The sequence below is a fragment of the Saimiri boliviensis genome, chromosome 1 (assembly GCF_048565385.1).
Source record: "Saimiri boliviensis isolate mSaiBol1 chromosome 1, mSaiBol1.pri, whole genome shotgun sequence".
NCBI classification, from domain to species: domain Eukaryota; kingdom Metazoa; phylum Chordata; class Mammalia; order Primates; family Cebidae; genus Saimiri; species Saimiri boliviensis.
In genome coordinates, this window is record NC_133449.1 from 264,898,422 (window position 1) to 264,922,513 (window position 24,092).

The 24,092-nt window shown below is 34.3% G+C and overlaps 1 protein-coding gene across 6 annotated transcripts in view; it reads right to left on the bottom strand.

Annotated features, from left to right (window-relative positions):
• Window positions 1-24,092, bottom strand: part of WDR70 (WD repeat domain 70) — a 438,306-nt gene that overhangs the window by 237,612 nt on the left and 176,602 nt on the right. For all 6 annotated transcript variants that reach the window (XR_012513868.1, XR_012513869.1, XR_012513870.1 and 3 more), the window contains one exon: window positions 9,327-9,501. Coding sequence is in view for 2 of the 6 variants with exons in the window: in XM_074386536.1 (XP_074242637.1) it covers window positions 9,327-9,501 (175 nt within the window). In the remaining 4 variants the exon portion in view is untranslated. The remainder of the gene's footprint in view (window positions 1-9,326; window positions 9,502-24,092) is intronic.

Consider the following 24,092-nt stretch of genomic DNA (forward strand, 5'->3'; position numbering starts at 1 on the left):
GGTACATGGGCCATAGTTTTTCTGACCCTTAGTATATGCTCTTGAGCCAGACAGCCTGGGATGGAACCTCAGTTATGCCACATACAAACTGTAGTTTTGAGTAGGCAAGTCAATTTCTTTGTTTCTGGGTTTTCTCATCAATAAAATGATAATGACAGTATTTATATCATAGAGTTGCTATGCTAATTAAACAAAAAATTACATGTAAAGTGCTTAAAATATTGCCTGGCTCACAGCAAGTACTCAGTAAATGCAATAATAATAATAATAACAACAACAATAATAATGACAACAACAGAGGAGAAGGAGAGGACAAACAACTCTCCATGAAGATTTTCTTGGCCTGGAATACAGGATCTCTTTATTAGGCCCCCTTTAGAAGTAATTCTTTTGTCTTCTGTGACAGTAAAGGGAGAGCAGTGATTTGGCTGCACAGAGCAGAGCAGGGAAGTGTAAGATAAATCAGTTTGCCTTTTACAGGCTTCTCCCATCATGGCTAAGGTTTCAGCTTTCTCTAGGTGGCTAAGTCAGTTATCATTTACGCATCTGGCTTCCAGCTTCCAACTGAATCTTGACATCTCTTTTCTGCTATCAACTACTCTCTAATTCTCTTCATCTATGTGGGTTTATGCTTTAAAAAGGGCCTTTCCTGTCACTTCAGTGAGGTTTCAGGAGGAAGCATGGTTGAACAAATGTGTTTAACCTGCTATGTTTTAACTGGAAGTCTTAAATTATTATATGATTCATAGCCTTAAAAAAACAGGATAATAATTACCCATATTTTAAAAAAATTTTAACCTAACTTTTGCAAAAGCCAGTATTTTTTCATTTAGTAAATGTTGCTTCTAACAGCATGTGTGACAAGAGCATTTTATAAGAGCACTATTTACAAGAGCATTATTATTAAAACTTTATATAACTCTATGAAAATAACTAACAAATTAGAACTTAGGTTTAGAGCCTGCAAGTAATTTGCAGTTTTGATGGTTATTTTTGTGTTTTGAATCAATGATATACTTTTTTGGAAATGTAACCACTGGAAAATAGGCATGTCAAAACACTATAGAATAGTTAACATGTCATATGTGTTCTGCTGAGTATTTGTAAAAAGATCATTATAATTCATATATCTACTCAGGCATAACTAAAAAGTGGGTCCATAGCATTGTTATTTATTGATGCTGGTTATATTTGCATACAACAAATGACTGACTGTAACAAGGCACCCATACTCCTTATCATCCTAAACCAAACCTTTAGTCACCAAGAAATCTGTCCAACTTGTATTTGTAAGATGTTCACGGCCAGTTAAACGGTATCTTGAGGTCTAACTCCACCATTCTACAAAAACTGTAAGTAGGCTAGGAGTTAAAAAGAAAAAAGAGAAATACCAGTAGTTTTCAAGAACGTGTTATGTGCACGTACTGTCTAAATGCTTTAAATATATTATCTAATAAAATCCTCATAATAACGTGATATGGGGAGATCATGTCCTCATTTTGTAATAAAGAAAATGAGAACAGAGCTTAAGAAAGTCAGGACTTATAGACATGAAATCTGAAGTAAAATATAATGTAATTGTATATCTCAGGTGTCATCTATAAAATGTGCTATAGAACTATGCAGTAGACATTTAGCTGTCCATATATATTCTTCCAGATTCCTAGCATTAGGTCTATTGAAGAGACAAACTTTGAATTTCTAGCATTGCTCTTTGTATTTCACACAGAGATAGATGATATTTTTTTTTTCTCAAAAGAAGATACCAGAAACATTCTCTAAATCATTTAGTTTTAAAAAATTATTTAAAACATAAAATAACAGGCTTTTTTTTTTCTACAACTACTCTCTCTCCTTATGGTGAATATTGTGCTACTTTAACTTGAATAATTATTATTAGGTAAAAGTTGTGAATTATTGTTAGGTGATGAGTCTTTGCAGTAAGAAAAGACACCTGGATGAGGTCATTAGCCTCAGCTGCAAGCACAGTCTTAGCCATTGGAGGTCATGTTTAACTTATACAAGTCCTTTGATGATATCACTATCAAGAAGATAAAGGATACCTATTGACTACAGAGTAATAAGAATTTAAAAAACTCACCATACAATATTCCCAAGATTGATAGCTAAAACGGTATGTCAAAGAAGCTTTTTTTAAAAAAACAAGGTTCAAGTCAAAATAATCTCAAAGAGAAATTTTGAAATGAAACATGAGTTCTTCATACATCTTCACGGTTGCAGGTGGCAGTAAATAATAAGTATGTAATAAAATGTTTTCTAAATCAAAGTCGTATGACTTTAAAATTATATAACAGATGACAAATTTATCACAAACAAGGCTGGAAACAAGGATAAAACATTATATGCTAAAAATATTTCAAAGCATTCTTTTTAAAATCTCCAAAATCTTGAATATCAACAGCTTAACATTCAATTTAGGGAGTTTAGATTGCTCTAATAGGTCTAAATGAGAAATATAAAGAAAATATTAAGAGTATGCCTTCATAAAACTATTCCTTCTTGCTAATAATCTAGCTTAGTACACATACATAGGGAACCTCCATAAAAGTAAATATTGTTTTCATTTTTAGTGGCTATGACAGCTTCATAAGAATACCCAAAAAGCCACAAAAAGAAGCAATTACCAGCCATTAAAAAAAAAATTCCCTATAGAAAGCAGTCAACAAATGGTATGAGAATTTGGCTTAATTTAGTTTACTTAAGGTATGGAGAAGAATGTTTAAAGCTGCATTATAAAAATTTAACAAAAAAACACTACTAAAAGCAAATTTTGTTTTTGTTTTTGTTTTTGAGACAGAGTCTTGCTCCATTGTCAGGCTGGAGTGCAGTGGTGCAATCTCAGCTCACTGCAACCTCTGCCTCCCAGGTTCAAGCAATTGCCCTGCCTCAGCCTCCCAAGTAGCTGGGACTATAGGCACACACCACCAAGACTAGCTAATTTTTTTTTTTTTTTGGTAGAGAGACAGGGTGTCAACATGTTGGCCAGGATGGTCTCGATCTCCTGATCTGCCCACCGCAGCCTCCCAAAGTGCTGGGATTATAGGTGTGAGCCACTGCACCTGGCCAAAAGCAAATTTTTTATTTGTGAAAATTATTTTTAACATGATAAGGCACAGCAGATGCTGTCCAAAAGTGCGAAGTGACTTCTAAGAGACTTTAAGCAACTTGAGGGCACCCAGGGACTCAAGTGCCACCTCTCCCATAAAACATCTTTATTCTACTTTACTTTTTTTTTTCATTATATCAGATTAGCTTGCTGGTGATTCTAAAAGAATACTCAAGACTGTTTCGAGAAGAATCTCAAAAGATCCTTTAGTATCATTTTTCTATGCAGAATAGCTCCCTATTTCTATTTTGTTTAGTAAACTATGAACATTATGACTCTGTAATCCCTATTATTCCTGCTGCTCATCCAAACTGTGCACTTTCTAGAGACCCTATGACTGCCCAACTGACCTCAGCCTTCCCTAACTCTTTCATATGATGAGCATTATACAAAGCAGCATCTGGTCATAAATTACCTTACAGATCATTCCCTGAATTTTTTACAGACTACTTAAAGGTTTACATTTCTTTTGTCTTATTCTCAATAAGGTGAGAGGTCCTCAAAAATATCAGTTGAAATGTTCCAAATATGAACAGTTACAAATACACAGATACAGAGAAAAGCATAAAAGGATACCTATCAGGTAATTTATAAGCACTAAGGGACAGGGATGGGACAATGACAGAAGAAAGGAGTGGTATAGAATAAAATAATAATAAACCAAAAAAAACAACATTTTTTGAAAAGTACATATTTCATGTATGTAAAACTATATGACCTCATTTAAACACTTTTTTTAAAAAAAGAAAACAGCTATAGCTATTATTTACGAAGTTGGCTATTTTATTCTTTCAAATATAAAAAAGCAAACTTCAAATTATCTCTACATAAAAACAACATTTTTAAATCTATATATCTGTGAATACATGTATTAAGAAGGGTGTAGAAGGACATAAAGTAATCTTTTAACATGGTCTATCTGACAGCAACTGGAAACATTTAAAGATTTGCTGTGTGCTGAATATTTCTCTCTTCATATTTGCTGTCTTACTCAGACAGTAAATATGGAAACATTTAAAGATTTGCTGTCTGAATTAGAAGCTAATTTCCTGATATAATTACTGTCTTTGCCTCAGATTGTTCTGATCTACTTTCTGGCATGGCTGAGAATGGCGGCACTGAACAGCCAACTGAGCTGGAGAAATCTTGCAGCTTTCTTGGTAAGGCATTGCGCTGTGTGGTGATTTTCTCAAAAGGAACAGTCCAAGAATCTGGGCAAGGGCTTGCAGGGAAAAGAGCAATAGGAGGCAATCAGATAGAGGATGGGTTAAGTTGCTAGTGATGCCTATTGCAAAATCAAGCGACCTTAAATATTATTCCCTCCATCACCTGTGTCTGGGGAGAGCAAAAACTCCATGAATAAGATGAATCCCAATTTTCCTGAAAAAAACTTAGCCTACAAACAGTAATTGCAAGATAAGAAAGTACAGTATATTCCTTTAGTGAAGAGTCTAGTCTATTGTAGATTCCTGATAGATACTAAAAAAAAGAAACAGTGCTTTGTCCAAAGTCAAAAAATGAATCTGATAGGTGTTTTTAATATGATGATAAGTTATTAGGTATTCATAAGACTATACATGCTGAGTTATTTTAAAACTCAGAAATTACAAAGAGACATAAAAATAGTTTTTAAAAATTTGCCTATCAGCAAATCCAAAATCAGTCACCTATAGAGATTAATATATTTATATATCATTAAGAATATACCAAAAACTACTTCATATCTCTCTCTTCTCCCCTCTACTCCAAAACTCATACATATACCCAACTCTATTTCATTGTGTGTTCACATAACTAGGATAGTTTTTGTATGCTAACATTGTTTAAATGCATTCTTACATGTAAACTGAACATCTCATTTTATGTTCCTATTTTAGAATACACACATCCATTTATTCATTCGACAAATAGTTATTGAAGGTCTGCTACATACTAGGTACTGTCTTTGCTCTGGGAATACAGCAAGGAGTAAATCAGAGAGCAATCCTTTCCTGCATGCAGCCAATATCCTACTGGAAGTAAACAGCCAATAAAGTGGGCCAAGTGTAGTGGTTCATGCCTGTCACACCTGCATTTTGGGAGGCCAAGGCAGTTCAAGACCAGCCTGGGCAACACAGTGATACCCCCATCTCTACAAAAAATAAGAAAATTAGATGGGCATGGTGGCACACGCCCATGGTCTCAGCTATTCTGGAGGCTGAAGCTGGAGGATCAACTGAGTCTGGGAGGTCAGGGACACAGTGAGCTGTGATCATGCCACTGTGCTCTAGCCTGAGTGACAGAGTGAGACTTTGTCTCAAAAGTTAAAAAAAAAAAAAAGTAAAACATACAGTATAGCAAGTCAGATAGTGATCAGCACTATGGAAGAATATAAGAGGGCTATAGCTTACCACTGGCAGGGAGAAGGTTGCAATTTTAAATGGTGTGGTCAGAAAAGGTCTTGCTAAGAAAAAATTTCAGTCCTCTGAACTGAAAAAGGTGAGAGAATATGCCATATGAATAGCTATTAAGAGTGTACAGACTGATGGGTTGGACATGTACAAAATCAGGATGCATGCTGTTACCGCTCCAATGTCATCTCCCACTATTCTGCCCCACTCTCTCATATCACGCCAACAAGGCAACAGACACCTTGCTGTTGCTCAAATTACGCCGGTGAATGGGAAATAGAGAATCAAGAAGGCAGTCCAGATCCACAGAAGCTTCTCTGAAGAGGCCTTCTTCTTAAATGAAAGACTGACCATCATTATAAGAATAAAAGGAACCTTAAAAAAACAACCACTCCTCTTAAGTAGCAATGTCCAGTGAACTTTCTGCAATGATGGAAATGATCTAAATTGTTCAATAAGTAGCCACTGGTCACATAATGCTACTGGGCACCTAAAAGTGGCCAAGGTGATTGAGAAACTGAAATTCTAATTGTATTTTACTTTAAATAAAACTGAAGTAGTCCAATGTGGCTAGTGGCTAGCATACTGACCAATATAATTCTAGAGTAAAGGAAGGTCTTGAGAACACAGAAATGTATCATTAATAGAGACACCTTACTTCTAAAGAAATATGTTTTGTTTAATTTACTAAAGTTCAGGTTGGTCTAATGAAAATTCTAAGATTAAATGGTGGCAATTATGGTAGTTTTACTTAACCATCACAAAACACAGGTTAACCATTATCTGTCATATAATTATTTAACTACTGCATGAAAAAACTATTGCTATTGGGCATTCTCACATCGGCTTTAGTGTTTCCCTATGGATGGTTCTTTTCCTGCTGAAAAAAAAAAGTTAAGAAATTTTTTTAAAATCGAGGCCTTCTGTTAAGAAAATCAAAAGACAAGCTACAAACTGGAGAAAATATTATCGAATTACATATACAACAAAAAAATTGTATTCAGAATATATAAAGTACCCTCAAGACTCCAACAGTAAAACAGCAAAAGACTTGAACACACTTCACCAAAGAGAATATATGTTAGGCAAATAAGTGCACAAAAAGATACTCAATATCATTAGTCAGTAGAGAAATGAATACTGAAATCATGACATGCCTAATAGTTTAACTAAAATAAAAAGAACGTAACACCCAGTGCTGGTGAGGATGCAGAACAACTGGAGCTCTCATACGTTTCTGCAGAAATGCAAAATCATTCAACCAGTATGGAAAACAGTCTGGCCATTTCTTATAAAATTAAGCAAACACACAAAATATGACACAGCAATCCCACTCCTAGGTATCTACCTTTCAGAAATGCAAACTTAAGTTCACATAAAAACTTACTCATAACTGAACAAAACTTTAAACAATCTACCACATAAATGTCCATAAATGGTTGAACAAATAAACCGTGGTACATTATGCAATGAAGTATCACTCAGCAATAAAAAGGAACAAACCATTAATATGTGAGACAACTGGAATGAACCTCAAAAGCATTTATGCTGAATGAAATAAGCCAATCTCAAAAGCTTACACAGCAATTCTACAGAATTCCCTGTATATGACACTCTCAAACAATATTAGAACAATGAAGAACAGATGGATGGTTGCCAGAGGCTGAGGTGTGGGGAAGGGAAAGAATGTGACTACAAACAGAGATAAGGGGGTGTGGGGGAACCAGGGAGTTTTGGGGTTAATGGAACCATATTAGTATACATTTAGATTTTGGTAGTGGTTACATTGATCTATACATGAGCTAAAAATCACCTTTAAAAAGTACTTACTGTATGCTAATTGAAAAAATAAAATTTTAATGTGTCTTCAAAAAAAAAAAAAAAAAAAAAAATCCAGGCCAGGCGTGATGGCTCACACCTGTAATCCCAGCACTCTGGGAGCCCAACAAGGGTGGATCTTTGAGGCAAGGAGTTTGAGACCAGCCTGGACAACATAGTGGAACCCCATCTCTACTAAAAATACACAAACTAGCTGGGTGTGGTGGTATACAACTGTAAGCCCAGCTACTAAGGAGGTGAGGCATGAGAATTGCTTGAACCTGGGAGGCAGAGGTTGCAGTGAGCCAAGATCATGCCACTGCACTCCAGCCTGGGTGACAGAGCAAGACTTTGCTTTTAAAAAAAAAAAAAAAAAAAAAAAACGAAAGAAAGAAAGAAAAATTTTTTTAAAATCTGTTTTCAAATCAAGCTGTGTTTCCTGCTGGAAAGTTTTTCTTTTCAATTTGATTTGTTTCCAGCTGACACACATTTGTATGCAAAAGTAAAAATATGAATAAAATATAACAAATGAGATATTATACAATAAACTATACATTAATTTATTAAATACATTCTAACAAAACAAAGACTGTAGCTGAATGGCTTAAAGAGATATTTGTTACAAAGTGGCATTCCAATGGCATTGTTTTCTACAAAACTGAAAATAAGAGAGATAATCCTTAATTCAAGATATAGAAGACAAATCTTTAAAAACTATTTCAACGTTACAAATATATATGGGTTCTAAGATACAGTCATATACATATACGCTATACAAAAAACACTACTATTAAAGCTACACAAGAAAACTGCATGTTTTATAATTTCTGTGTTTAAGCCAACAGCACCTAGAGATGATGAAAGCCAGTTACTAAAAAATTTACTGCTTGGGTAAAACTCAGTTTATAATTCAAAGAAGTTTTTAAGATCTCTATGCTGTTATGAAGCTTTATGAGGTTTACAGTGAAGATGAAAACAGAAATAAAAAGATCTGACAAACAGAAAATGCCAAAGATATTTTCAGCATTACTAGTATGGATTCTTTTCCCATCTATCATCATTTTTTTATCTTCTTCCAACACATCTGCCTGAAAAAACAACTGTTTCCTGGGATCCCCTTCAAAATGTAATAAATGTTTTATAGACAAAGATGGAATATATGCATACATATTTAACTAGAATAAAAACCCCATGAGGATAGGAATTTTTTGATAAGTATTATCAGTGCCTAGAATAGTGCCAAGTTTATAGTACATAATAAATATTTACTAAATTAATACTTTGGCCAGAAACTTTTATAAAATAAAGATATCCAAATTGTATTATTACATTTGTGTAGAATTTTATTTTAACACTGGTGTCTAGACTCATTCTATTTAACAAACATCTTTGTTTTACCATCCATACATAAAAGAAGAAGCTTTTTACAGCTTATTGGTAATTGACAGAATTTGCCAAGGGCTTTTGTATTTATTATTTATATGGATTCTATCATTTCTTTTAATTCCAAACTTCGTTTATTCTAATAACCTAAAACAGTAAAGAAAAAACCTGAAACTTATCTAAATGAAATGTCATAGAATATTTAAATATTATTTAAATTACTGGAAAAATAACTGCAAAGCAACTGATGGCTCATCTTGGACTTTTCACATTTTTCTGCTTACTCTTGTTTTATATTACTATCAAACACTTCACTTTCAAAATCAAATGAACGATGAGATGCCATATAATAAGCTGCACTATGGCTTTCAAATTTTATACCAAAAGAGTAAATTTATTTTAAAAACAAAATATAATATGTACTGAAAAAATACGAAGTTGAAATGTTTGCTGAAATACTGTATACTACAAAAGTCTCAATGTTTGATCACCTAACACTGAGGTTTAAATTAGGTCTAAATTCAGGAAATTCACCTTCATAATATTTTAAAGTTTGTCTTTGTAAGGTGGCCATCTTCTAAGAAAAGATTTAAGTGTCCTTAACTTACAGTCAAATTTCGGTCCCAGATCTGTATGCTTCCATTCTGGCAGGCAGCTGCTATGAGGTTTCCATCTCTACTATATGTGCACGTAGTAGGAATGACCTTTTTGCCCTGCATCGTCCGTGGTTTAAACACACTTTTTTGCTTCTTTGGATTTTCAACTTCCCACGTCCTCACAGTCCTAAAAAGAATCAGGAGATTTTCAGTTATTAAAAAAAAAAAAAAAAAGGAAAAAAAAAGGGGGGGTGGTGAGGGTTTAAAATGGGGAAGAGTCTATAAAGACTGCTTCACCATTATGACACATAAATCTAAAAATTATTTTAAAATAAAATAAGACATGCACTGTAAAAGAATCTCTTTATAAATGAGGTTACTCATAGAAATAAAGTAAAATGTCTGAATCATGTTGGTATCAAATTGAATAGGAAGAGACAAATTCTACTTCTAATTGATCAGAGTTATTAATTCTGACCCTCTAAAGCAGTAAGTAGCCTCCAAATTATTCTGACTTTAACTCCTGATCAGCAAAACTGTTGAATGTCTGCCCCCTATACAGGCATGTAAATTTTTAAATCACTTACACGTGTTAATGCACTGTTTTTAACTTACACCAGAAAACACACTGAAAAAATAAGTCGTTAAAAGAATAATACCCTGGTCTAGAGCCCAAGCAAAGATCCCATTCGTCTAGGGGAGAAGTAGAATCCACATGTCTGTTTCTGAACTTTTGCCAGCAACAACAACCTAGTCCTGGAGCAGAGGAGTAACACCATTCTACTCACAGTCCTAAGCAAAGGAGCACTGTCAGAAAGAGAGGGTAGAACAAAAGCCATATGACCCAGAGGGAGAATTCTGAAAACACAAAATACAGAAAAACAAAAATGAGGTAAACAGTTTCTTGCCAGAAACTATGCAAGCCAAACCACTATGGAACAACATCCTTAAAGTTCTAAAAGAATAAAACTAATTGTCAGTCTAATATTCTATAGCCAGTCAAGATATATGTTAAAAATAAGGTGAACTCAGATTTTTTCAAATGGACAAAAGTTGAGGCAACTCACTATCATCAGACATCTACTAAAACAAATGTTAAAAGACATTCTTAAGGAAGAATAAATATGACAAAAGTGAAAATCTGAATCTACACAAAGAAACAAAGAATATTACAAATGTAAAAATAAGGGTAAATGTAAAATGCATTTTAAAAATGTTCTCTCTCCTTAAAAAATAAATTGATAAAAAGCCAACATTGTTAAAAAAAAAAATGTACTGTGAGTTTTATAACCATGTCCAAGTAAAATGTATGAGAATATTTGCACAAAGATTGAGAGAAGAAAGAAAAATATGTTGTTTTATATTATACTTGAAATGGCACAATATTACTTGATGGGAGAATTTGATATGTTAAAGCAGCATATTACACACTCTAAAGCAACTGCTACCACATTTTTTTATAATCAATACATAATAATGAAGATACACTGAAAACAAATTAATTCTATCAAAAACAGGAAAAGATAAGAAGTCAAAGCAATGTGATAAGTACACAACAAAAAGCAACACAGCAGATGCAAATTCAATCTCATCAATAATAAAATTAATTAGAAGTGGTCTAAAAATTCTAATTGAAAGACCAAGATTATTAGAAGCTTTTTAGTTTCACACAATCCCTTCTGCCTGTCTTTGCTTTTATTGCCTGTGCCTTTGGGTCATATATAAAAACTCTAAGCTCAGACCAATGTCGGAAAGGCTTTTCCCTGTTTTCTTCTAGTTGTTTTACAGTTTCAGGTCTTACGTTTAAGTCTTTAATCCATCTTGAGTTGATTTTTGGATATGGTATGAGATAAGGGTCTAATTTCATTCTTCTGCATGTGGATATCCAGTTTCTTCAACATCATTTATTAAAGAGACTGTGTGTTCTTGGCATCTTTGTTGAAAATCAATGGACTGAAAGTACTTGGGTTTATTTCTAGACTATATCCTGTTCCACTAGTTGATATGTCTGTTTTTATGACAGTACCATATTGTTTTGACTATAATGATTTTATTTTGATATCAGGGGGTCTGACGTCTCCAGATTTGTTCCTTTTGCTTATAACTGCCTAAAATTTGAGATCTTTTATGGTTTCATATAAATTTTGGGGGTTTTTTTCCTACTTCTGTGGAAAATGACATTGGAATTTTGATAGAGATTGCATTAAATTTGTGGATCATTTGGACATTTTCACAATATTAATTTTTCTAATCCGTGAACATGAACTACCTTTCCATTTATTTGGGTCCTTTTCAATGTCTTTCATCAATGTTTGATAGTTTTGTTTTGTTTTTTGAAACAGAGTCTCTCTCTGTCACCCAGGCTAGAGTACAGTGGTGCCATCTCCACTCACTGCAACCTCCGCCTCCCTGGTTCAAGTGATTCTCCCATCTCAGCTTCCTGAGTAGCTGGGATTACAGGCAACCACCACCATGCCTGGCTAATTTTTGTATTCTTAGTACAGACAGGGTTTCACCATATTGCAGGCTGGTCTCGAACTCCTGACTCAAGTGAACTGCCTGTCTTGGCCTCCCAAAGTGCTGAGATTAAAGGTGTAAGCCACTGTGCCCGGCTAATAGTTTTCAATGTACCGATCTTTTAATTCCTTGGTTAAAGTTATTCCTATGTATTTTTTAAAGTTATTGTAAATAAAATTATTTTCTTTAATTTCTTATTTTCTTTTTCAAATAGATTATTGTTAGTGTGGAAGTAGAAAATCTGACCAGACCAATAACAAGTAAAGAGACTGAATCAGTAATAAGTTCACCAACAAAAAAAAAGCACAGGACCTGATGACTTGACTGATAAATTCTATCAAAGAATTAAAGAAGAATTAATATCAATTCTTCTCAAACTGTTCCAAAAAAGTTGAAGAGAAAGGGCATAATTCTAACCCTATTTTACAAGGCTAGCATTGCCCTGATACCAAAGTCAGACAAGGATACCATAAAAAAGAAAGCTACAGAACAATATCCCTAGTGAACATAAGATGCAAAGATCATCACCAAAAACATTAGCAAACCAAGTCTAACAACTTATTAAAAAGATAATTCACCATGATCAAGTGGGATTTATCCCAGGGATGCCAGGATGGTTCAACATATGTAAATCAATAAATGCGATATACTACTGTAACAAAATAAAGAACAGAAACCACATGATCATCTCAATAGATGCAGAAAAAAGCATCTATAAAATTCAACATCATTCATGATTTTTTAAAAAGCCCTCAACAAAATAGGTATAGAAAGACTGTATATCAATACATTAAAGGCCATATGTGATAAACCCACAGCTAACATCATACTCAAAAGTAGAGAGTTGATAGCTTTTTCTTTAAAATCAAGATCAAGAAAAGGATGCCCACTTTGACAACTTCTACTCAACATAGTACTGGAGTCTATTAGGAAAGAAAAAGAAATGAAACTAATTCAAATAGGAAAGAAGTGAAACTGTTCACTGATGACATTACACACAGAAAACTCTAAAGGTTCTACCCAAAACAAAAACAAACAAACAAAGCACTGTTAGAACAGAGAAACAAATTCCAGAAAGTTATGGGTTACAAAATGTTTAATATTTTATCAAACTTCCCAACTGCTTTCTAGAGTGGCTGTACCCTTTTAAATTTGTACCTATAATATGTGAGAGTTCTAGTTTCTTTGCCTCCTCATCTTTTTTATTATAACCATTCTAGTGGGTATGGAAAATGCCACTGTGATTTTTATTTCCATTTTCTTTATGACTAAGGATGGCAAGCATCTTTTTATGTGCTTATTGGGCATTTGCATATCTTTCTTTAGTGAAATAGGTTATCAAATCTTTTGCCCATTTAAAAAATTAGGTTGTCTTTTTATTGAATTGTAGATTTTCTTTAAATATTCTAGATATCAGTATCTTATTAGATACATGTTCTGCAAATATTTTACCCAAGTCTGGCTTGTCTTTTCACTTTCTTGATAGTATCTTCTGAAAGGCATAAACTTTAATTTTGATGAAGTCTAACTTATCTTTTTCCCTCTTTCATCATTTGTGCTTTGGTGTTGCATCTAAGAACTCACTGCCTAATCCAAGGTTAAATAAATTTACTCCTATGTTTTCTTTTATGACTTCCTTTACATTTAAATCTATGACTTATGTTGAATTAATTTTTATATTGTATAAAGTTCCAGAGACACCTTCCCCTAATCCCCCAGATGGAGTCCTGCTCTGTCACCCAAGCTGGAGTTCAGTGGCACTATCTCGACTCACTGCAATCTCCACCTCCCGGGCTCAAGGGGTTCTCCTGCCTCAGCCTCCTGAGTAGCTGCGATTACAGGTACATACCACCATACTTTTCAAATTTTTTGTATTTTTAGTAGAGATGAGGTTTCACCATGTTGGCCAGGCTGATCTCAAACTCCTGACCTCAGGTGATCCACCCACCTCAGGCTCCCAAAATGCTGAGATTACAGGCGTGAGCCACCACATCCAACCCCAAATTCACCTTTTTACTTATAGATAACCAGTTATCCCAGCATTATTTGTTGAAAAGACTCATCTTTCTACATTGAACTATTTTGGCATTTTTGTGGAAAATCAGTTGGCCATAAATGTAAAGGTGTAAGTGATTATTTATTGTAGCATTCATTCCTAAGTCTAACTCTAGATTTCATAGGGCCTTTTTATTTTTCCAAACCCTTTGACTAAATGAATATCCCGAGTTTGTTCCAAAACCACATAACTGTAAGTAGAAAACATGAACCAAACAAATTTCTCCTAAATGCAACAGTATTCCTAGTGCAATTACTGTGTACATGTATAAAAATTGTATCTCAAGTGTTTATAAAAATTACTGTGGATTTTATATAGAAGTTAGAACATCTTCCCATTTCTGTGAACTTCAATATCTTAATATTTGGGCATTTTGTAATAGAAGGTTTTCCTTGTTAGATTCATTCTGCCAAGCAAGCCTGCAAGTTTTAGACTTTTATATCACTCAAGTTGCTTATGTAGTCCTTCAAGAGAAATTAAACCAAGATCTCTAAAGTGATTTCCGTGCAAAATTAATGCTTCCCTTTACCTCTGCCAAACTCTGATGCATTTATGCAGCAGATGCCAGAAAGTTTAGAACTTGTATCTGGAAAGAATTCAAAATTTTAAGACAGAAAGCATTTGTGCCTGGGGCAATGTAATGATCCCACCTGTGTCATTTTCTTGTCTTCTGGATGTTTTCATTGTACGTCCAGAAAGGCCCAGGCAGATCCTTCTTCTATTTTTAAATCTTTTTATGAAACAGTTTTAATTTTACAAGACCAGATCTCACTCCAAGTTTCAAAAAATATGTGTTCTTCAGCATAAAATGTTTTGACAGATATCTAATGGCCTAGCACTTTAGCATCCATTTTTTAGGCATAGATTCAGAGAATTGGAGCCATAAAACCATAGTGTAATTAGTCACTATCAGTTGCTGGATAAATTTGTACTTCTAGGTGAACTGCTTTCTTTCCCTTTCCCTTATTGTGAAAACTATCTCAATTGTTAATATACCACTGAAATAAATGGAAATAGCTGTTGAACTTACTAGTTTTGACATTTTATTTATGGTCTAAGAAGAGGAGCAGAAAAGAACTGGTATTTATTGAGTGCCTACTATGTTCTCCAAGTATTATCCTAGATATGTTTATATCCCTAATCTCATTTAATCCTCAAAAACCCTTACTGTTGGAATTATGATCCCATTTTTAGAAATGAAGAACAAGCCAAATAATGACACTTTATGTCTGTGTGTGGCCTTTTATATCATAATTCTAAAGTATCATCTGATATTTCTGATGTTCAGTTATTTTAAAAACTGACTATCATAATTTATATCCACTGTTGCAGAGTTGAGGGTAGAACGAAAAGACAAATGTGGTATTCTTACAACTTTTTGTACTTATATTTTTGGGAAGCATAGCAAACAGATGTAAGAGCCAAGTAAGCAATACAGAATATATTCAATAGGGGGAAGGCTGTGTAATTCTCAGATACAAATAGTACTAAAACAACTAAATATCCATATGCAAAAAAATCAACTTTGAGTCATATCTCATCCTACATACATATAAAAGCTAATTTAAATAATTCATAGATCTAGTTGTAAAACTTAAAATTGCGAAGGACAGTATCTACCACCTTGGGTAAGGCAAAGGTTTCTTAAATCAATCCCTAAAAATATTGGAAAATTAAACTGTCTTCGTCATTTTGTGTTGCTATAACGAATATGTGTGCCTGGGAGAAAAGAGGTTTATCTAGTTTATAGCTGTGCAGGCTAGGAAGTACAAGGAGCACAGTGCCAGCATCTGCTTGGCTCCTGGTGAAGACCTCGTGCCTGCATAGTGAAAAGCACAAGAGGAGCGAGCAAGTGCAGAGAGATTACATGGTGAAAGCAGCAGCAAGGTAGAGAAACCAAGAAAGCCAGACTCTTCTTAAAAACCCACGCTTGTGTTAACTTGTATTCAGAATATCTAAAAAGCTCTCAAAATTCAACAATAAGAAGAATAACCCAATATTTAAAATGGGCAAAAGATTTTTACAGACACTTCATCAAGGAAGAGAAACAGATGACAAATAGTATATGAAAAGATCCTTAACATCACTAGTCATTTCAGAAATGCAAATTAAAATCACAATACACCATTACTACAAACCTATGAGAATGGCTTAAAAAAAAACTATTGATACCTAGTGCTGATTAGGATATGGAGCAATTGGAATGTGCATACATTGCTTGTGGGAATGCAAAGTGGAACTGCAGCTTTGGAAAACATTTTTTATAAAGTTGAACATATACTTCGCATATGACCAGCAACGTCTTTTTCTAAGTGTTATCTAAGATAAATGAAAATTTATTTTTTAAAAAACTAACAACAGCAGCAGCTTTGTTCACAGTTACCTCAAACTGGAAACAACCCCAAATCTTCATTGTGCTAATACATTAAAAAATAGTGGTACATCAATAGAGTGAAATTTTATTTACCAATATAAAGTAATAGAGCACTGACACATATAACAACTCAAATACATTATGCTTTAAAAAGCCACACTCAAAAGGCTACATATAATTCCAGTTATATTAACATTCTGACATGTTATAACATAGGGATAAAAAATACGCCAATAGTTGCCAAAGGTTAAAGGTGGGTATGGAAGAGTTTCTATAAAAGGGCATCACAAAGGAAGTTTCTGAAGTGATACAATCATTTATTTGTCAAATCATGTAGACCTACACATGTAAAAAGGCAAATTTTAAGTATGTTAGACTCCAATAAATGTAACATAATTATACATATAATATATATGTGTGTGTGTATATATATATATATATATATATATATATATGTGTGTGTGTGTGTGTGTGTGTGTGTGATAAATATCAATAAATCTACTTCTCTCTCATTAAGAAAAATCTAGACTTAGTAATTCCATAGCTGGTTTGGTGATTCCAGAGTCAAGGACGAGGGTACCTTCGATTTTGTTGCTCTGACAAGACGCTGTTTGTGTGCGGCCATCATACCCACACTACTGGCAGAGGAAAGAGTAAAAAGGAAGGTGTGAAAAGGGTCTGTAACCTTCTTTTGGAGACTTACTCAAAGTTTCACACTACCCTTTCATTACACTTCATTGGTCAAAACATAGTTGCTACTTTTAATCACATCTAACTGCAAGAGAAGCTGGAAAATACAGAATTTGAGAAGGAGAATGTATGGTGGAGTATGCAGCTAGTAATATCTGTTACAATTCTGGCAGTTTCTAGATGTCAAGGTGTCTTGTAACACTGGGGTTCTGTGCCCTTGCTCTTCAGTAGGTTGCTTTAAATCTTGGAGTTACAAAGTGTCTCTCTATTATTCCTGTGTACTGTTTCCCTAGCCCTTTTTTCAGCTTACATTCTGCTAGTCACTAGTTAGTAAAATTTTGTTAGTGCAGTGTTAGCATTATGTCAGGCACTGGGTTTGACAGCTCTGAAAACTGAGTTTTAGGAATCTTAAGCAATTATGTTTCCAAATAAAGCTGAGAAGACGACTTGCAAAAGTAATTTATAAACAAAACCCCAAAAATTTCATTTGGAATATAACATAAATAGTTGACAGCTTAACAGAAAGTGCTGGCTATTCAAAATCTATACATTTAACATTCAATTGTCCTTCAGTGTATACAGATTAGACCTCAACAAAGCTGATTTGTAAAATGCTTGGATAGAAAGTGAAATTATTTCTTTTATTCAGGCAGCATTTATTGAGGGCCTAGTATTTCTTACGTTCCTACTATGTTCAAGAAATGGTAAAGGCCCTAGGCATACAAAGACTAAACAAAACAAAAACAAAATTCTTGCTCTCAAGGAGCTCTTCTTATAAAAGAAATAAATGTTAATATGTGTAATTACAAAGTATGTGACCTGAGTAAAGTAAGTTCTCTAGTTTTGTACTTTTTCAAAATTGTTTGGGCTATTCCATGTTGTATTTCCAGATGAATTTTAGAATCAGCTTATCTAATTTCTATCCCCAAACATCCTACTGGAATTTGATTGAGATTACATTAAATCTAAGCATTAATTTGGGAAGAAGTGCAATCTTAATACTGTTGACTCTTTTGATCCATGAATACAATATATCTTCTTATTTACATATATCTTTTATTTTTCTCAGAAACATTGTATGATTTTCAGTGTACAAATACTACACACATATATTGTCAGATTTCATATTATGCTGTTAATGACTGGTATTTTCATAATTTTAATAGCAATTGTTTGTTGCTAGTCAATAGAAATAAAACTGACTCATAATTATTGTATCCTTGTATCCTGTGACCTTGCTAAACTCACTTACTAGTTCTAACAGCATTTTTGTAGATTCTTGAGATTTTCTTTAGCTCTAATTCCTTCCTTCCTTCTTGCCCCCCTTCCTTTCTTTTTTCCCTCTTTCCCTTTTTCTTTTCTTCTTTCCCTCCCTCCCTTCCTCCCTTTCTTTTCTTTTAAGAGACAGGGTCTTGCTCTATATTGCCCAGGCTGCAGTAAGTACAGTGGTGTGATCACAGCTCACCATAACCTAAACGTCTAGGTTCAAGCAATCCTCCCACCTCATCCACCCAAGCAGCTAGGACAACGGGCACATAGCAACATGCCTGACTAATTTTTGTCATTTTTTTTTTTTTTTCTTTTTGTAGATACAAAGTCTCACTATATATTGCCCAGGCTGGTCTAGAACTCCTAGCCTCAAGCAATCCTCCTGCCTTGGTGTGCCAAAGCACTGGGATTACAGGTGCGAGCCATCATTACTGGCTGAGATTTTCTATAGAGATGACTATGTGGCCGCTATTAAAGAGATAATTTTATTTCTTCCTTCCAATCAGTAAGCCTTCCATTTATTTGTCTTATTGCACTGGCTGGCGATTCTAGTATATAGAAATAATGAGAGCTGACATCATTGCTTTTTTCTCAAGCCTAGGGGAAAGTATTCAGCCTTTTTCCATTAAGTGTATTACAGACTGAACATCCCTAATTCAAACATCCAAAATCCAAAGTGCTCCGAAATTTGAAATTTTTTGAGCACTAACATGACACCACAAGGGAAAATTCCATACCTGACTTCATGTGATTGATCTCAATCAAAATGCATGTACACAACACACAGTTCATTCAGCCTGCCATTGTTTGTTGTTGCTATTGTATAAGTTTGATACACGGATTCTGGTGATGCTACTGTGCTGCCTAGCTAACCTGAACAGATTGGTTTTTTTTACTGTATTAATGATATGTCATATTTTTCACTGTTAAGTACTTACATATGAATAAGCATAAGAAAATGCTTATTGGTGACATATAAATTCAGAGTCGGGAATGATGGTGATGCCAAAACACTATAGTTCTCCACATGCATAACTGAACAATGACACTTTTGCTTTCTAACGGTTCTAGGTACACACACTGTTTCATGCACAAATTTTTTTTAATACTATATAAAATTACCTTCAGGCTACATAATGTATTGTGAAACATAAGTGAATTTTGTACTCAGACTTAGGTCTCACCTCAAGACATCTCACTACATACTGCAAATATTCCACAATTTGAAAAATTCCAAAACCCCAAACACTTCTGGGCCCAAGCATTTAGATGCCCTTTATCAGAATGAAGAAATTCCATTCTATTCCTAGTTTGCTGAGAGCTTTTATCATGAATGGATGCTGGATTTTATCAAATGCTTATTTTATATCAACTAAGATGATGATACATCTTTTCTCTTTTTTAAGTCTGTTCATTATAGTGTCTGATTTTCAATCCTTCAATCCTTCTTTGCAATCTTAGTTTAAATATGACTTATTAACCTTTTAATAAACTGCTAGTTTGAACTTGCCGGTGTTTTACTAAGAATTTTTATTTCAGTTCATTGGGACTACCAGTCTACAGTTTCCTTTTTCTGAAGTGACTTTGGATTATGCATTACATCACATCAGGGTGATGTTGGCCTTATAAAGTAAGTTGGAGTTTGTTTCTTCTTTTAGTTTCTGGAAGAGTTTGTATAGAATTGGTAATTTTTCTTAAAGTAGAATTCATCAGTGAGGCCATCTAGAGTTTTCTTAGTGGAAAGGTTTTTAATTATATATCCTTTTTCCTGCCCTAGATTCCTAGGACAGGAATGTCTCAATTACTGGTATCTTATGAATTACCTTTCATAATTTGTGTCTTTCAAGGAAATTTGTCCATTTCATCTAAGTTATCAAATATATTTATATAAAATAATTCATAAAACTTCCTATTATCTGTCATTAAGCTCTACAGTGATGTTATCTCCTTCATTCAAGACATCAGTGTCTGATAGTGCCTGCAATTCCACCCCCCACTTTTTTTTTTTTTTTTCGAGACAAAGACTCACTCTGTCACACAGGCTGGAGTGCAGTGGTGCAATATTAGCTAACTGCCACCTCCGCCTCCCAGGTTCAAGTGATTCTCCTGCCTCAGCCTCCCAAGTAGCTGGGACTACAGGCGTGCACCACCACACCCAGCTAATTTTTGTATTTTTAGTAGAGATGGGGTTTCACCTTGTTGACCAAGATGGTCTCGATCTCTTGACCTAGTGATCCACCCGCCTCGGCCTCCCAAAGTGCTGGGATTATAGGTGTAAGCCACCGCACCCGGCCCACTCCAGGTTTTTAAAAAATTATTTGCATTGTACTCTTTCTACCCTTTTACTATTAAACAATTTAAATCTTTATTATACATAAATATAATTATGTCTATAGTAATATAGCTAGATGTACTAAGTATAACTATACAATACATGTATTTTACATACATATGGTATTCTCTTTCCATCCTTTCACTATTAACCTATCTAAATATTTAAAAATAGATAGATAATGCTTATAATCTATCTCTAGATAGGTAACTATATATAAATCTATATAAACTTATAAAACTGTATAATATATATAACATTTTTCTTATATATGGTATTCTCCCATCCTTTTACTATGAAACTATCTAAATCTTGAGATCAACAGATAATGGTGTATCTATATAATACAGAGATATAATTACATATAAATACATAACTATATAATATACACAACAATTTACATATATAAGGTTTTCATGCCTTGCTGTCATAGCTGCAGCAACAACTTCACAAATTTTCTAGCTTTTTTTTAAAAAAAAAATGGTCCTTACACTGATTTTGTCTTGAAACAGTGGGCAACCACAGCTGCAGATGTAAATCTATGGTAATATTAAAGCAATTCAAGTTTTTCTTCTAATGTCATGACTTTCTCCCCCTTCTTGGGAGCACTTCCAACTACCCATGGTGTTACACAAGGTTTACAGCATTATGCTAAACATGAAAATTATTAAAGAACTGCAAAAAATCACTTTTTACTGCAATATGTAATTTACCAGAGACACAAGCTGCTCACACTGAGATTACTAGCGTCACACAGTGTTTTAAGTAATACCCACAACACTTGAGCTCAGGAATAAGAGGGGGCTACGAAATTATTACAGTAGTAAATAAAAGGTGTACTACAGGTAATTTTATGCAGTTGTGATTTAATATTGCATCTACACATTTGTTTACATCTCTCTCAACTGCAAATGGCACCATATATGGTCAGTAAGTTTGTATGTAAAAGTTCTGACAGATTTTAACTTTTTATGATAGATTTGCATATATTTTATGGTAATAAGTGATAGACTGTATCTACATGTTTTATGCATTTATGACATGACTTTCTCTTATTTTTTTCTATTCCTAGGCTACACAGTCCATCTGCAAGCTTTTTAATATTGTCACAAATCTCCAAAACATTTTCAAATATATTTATTGATTAAAACATGTTTACGTGGAACCTAGGCAGTTCAAACACATGTTGCTCAAAAGGCAACCTATAAAAAACTTAATATCAAGAAAACAAATAACACAATTAAAAACAGGTAAAGGGGCACATTTGTCAAAAGAAGACATAGAAATGTCTGTATTAGTCCATTTTCACACTGCTATAAAGAACTACCTGAGACTGGGTAATTTACAAAGAAAAGAGGCTAAATTGACTAACAGTTCCACAGCCTTAACGGGAAGCATGAGTAGGAGGCCTGAGGAAACTTACAATCATGGCAAAAGGGGAAGTAAGCACATGTTACTGTGGTGGAGCAGTGGGGAGACAGAGAGAGAGAGAGAGAGACAATCAGATCTTGTGAGAACTCACTCACTCACAGAAGAACAGCACAGGGGAAGTCTGTCCCCATGATTCAATCACTTCCTACTAGACACCTCCCCCAAAACATGGGGATTACAATTTGAGGTGACATTTGGGTAGGAACACAGAGCTAAGCCATGTCAATGGCCAAAAGACATATGAGAAAAAAACGCTTTATATCTGTAATCATCAGGAAAATACAAATTAAAATCACAATAAGATATTACCTCTAACACTTGTTAGAATGACTACTTTTTTAATAAATAAAAAAAAAGAAAGGTAACAGATGTTGGCAAGCATGTGGAGAAAGGCAAACCCAGTATACTGTTGGTGTGCCAGGTTTTACTGAATATAAGTAAGTACAGCCCTTTTGGGAAACAGTATGGAGGTTCCTCAAAACACAAAACAGAATTACTATATAAGCCAGCATTCCACTTCTGGGTATCATACATTCAAAGGTACTAAAATCAGTATATTAAAGAGATATCTGCATCCCATGTTGATTTCAGCATTATTCATAATAGCTGAGGTACGGAAGCAACTTAAGTGTCCATTAGCAGATGAATGAATAAAGAAAATGTGGTATATAAACACCATGAAATATTATGCACCCTTAAAAAAAAAGAAGGAATTTGTCTTCTGTGACACAGATGGACCTAGAGGATATTATAATAAGTGAAATAAGCCAGACACAGAAAGATAAGTACTGTATTATCTAACTTACATGTGGAAACTAAAACAAGAGAAATTTATTTCTCACAGTTCTGGAGGCTGAGAAGTCCAAAACCAAGCTGCCAGCAGACTCAGTGTCTGGTGAGGATCCATTTCCTGGTCCACAGATGGCCATCTTTGCACTATACTCTCACATAGCAGAACGGCAAGGGACCTCTCCCAGGAATCTTTTATAAAGGTACTAACACAATTCATGAGGGTTATACCCTTGAATTTGATAAGTATACAAATACTCAATCTATAGGATAGATTTAACACATGACTCAGCAACTCCACTTCTAGGTACCTACCCAGGAGAACTGAAAGGATCATAATAACCTCAAAGTAGAAGCAGCCCAAACGTCCAGTCCATCAACTGACTAATGAATAAACAAAATGTGAAACTGCCATACAACGAAATACTATTTGGCAATACAAAGGAATAAAGTAATGATACATGCTGTACTTTACTCTCCTGAGGCTATCACAACAAATGATAACAAGCTGGGTGGCTTAATACAACAGAAATGTATTCTTTCACAGTTTTGGAGGCCAGAAGTCTGAAATCAAAGGATCTGTAGGGTCACACTTCCCCTAGAGGAATTGGGTAGAACTCCTCTAGCCTCTTCAAGCTTCTAGTGGCTAACAGCACTCCTTGGCCTCCTTGGCTTATGATTCCATCACTCTGATCTCTGTCTTCATCTTTATGTGGCTTTTCACCCTGTGTGTCTTCTCATTTTCTATCCTTTATAGGACACTTGTCAGATTTAAGGCCTACCTAGATAATCCAGGATGATCTCATCTCAAGATCTCAAACAATTAAGTCGGCAAAGACTTTTTTCAAAAAAGAAAACATTCACAGGTACCAGGGATTTGATGTGAACATAGCTTTTTTGGAGGGGGAGGGCATCATTCAACCCACTATACACAACATAGATGAACCTCAAAACAGACTCTCTCAACTAAAAGAAGATAAGATACAACAGATTGCATGATTCTATTGATCAGAAACCTCCATAAAAGGCAAATATATAGATAATAGATCAGTGCTTGCCTAGGGCTAGTGGTAGAGATAGGGAATGATTAAACAGTCTCTTTTCGAGGTGCTAGAAATGCTGTAAACTAAATTCTCATGATGGTTGTACACATCTATAAATATATTAAAAATCATTGAATTGCTCCATACTCTTCTGTTTTCAGCTGTGATCAGTATAGCTAAAAATTCCATTAAATTCTTAGAAAAGACTATCAGTAATTAAACATTTCTGAAAGAAACTTCAGCAAACCTCAGATGAGGAAGTTGATCGAATGGAATT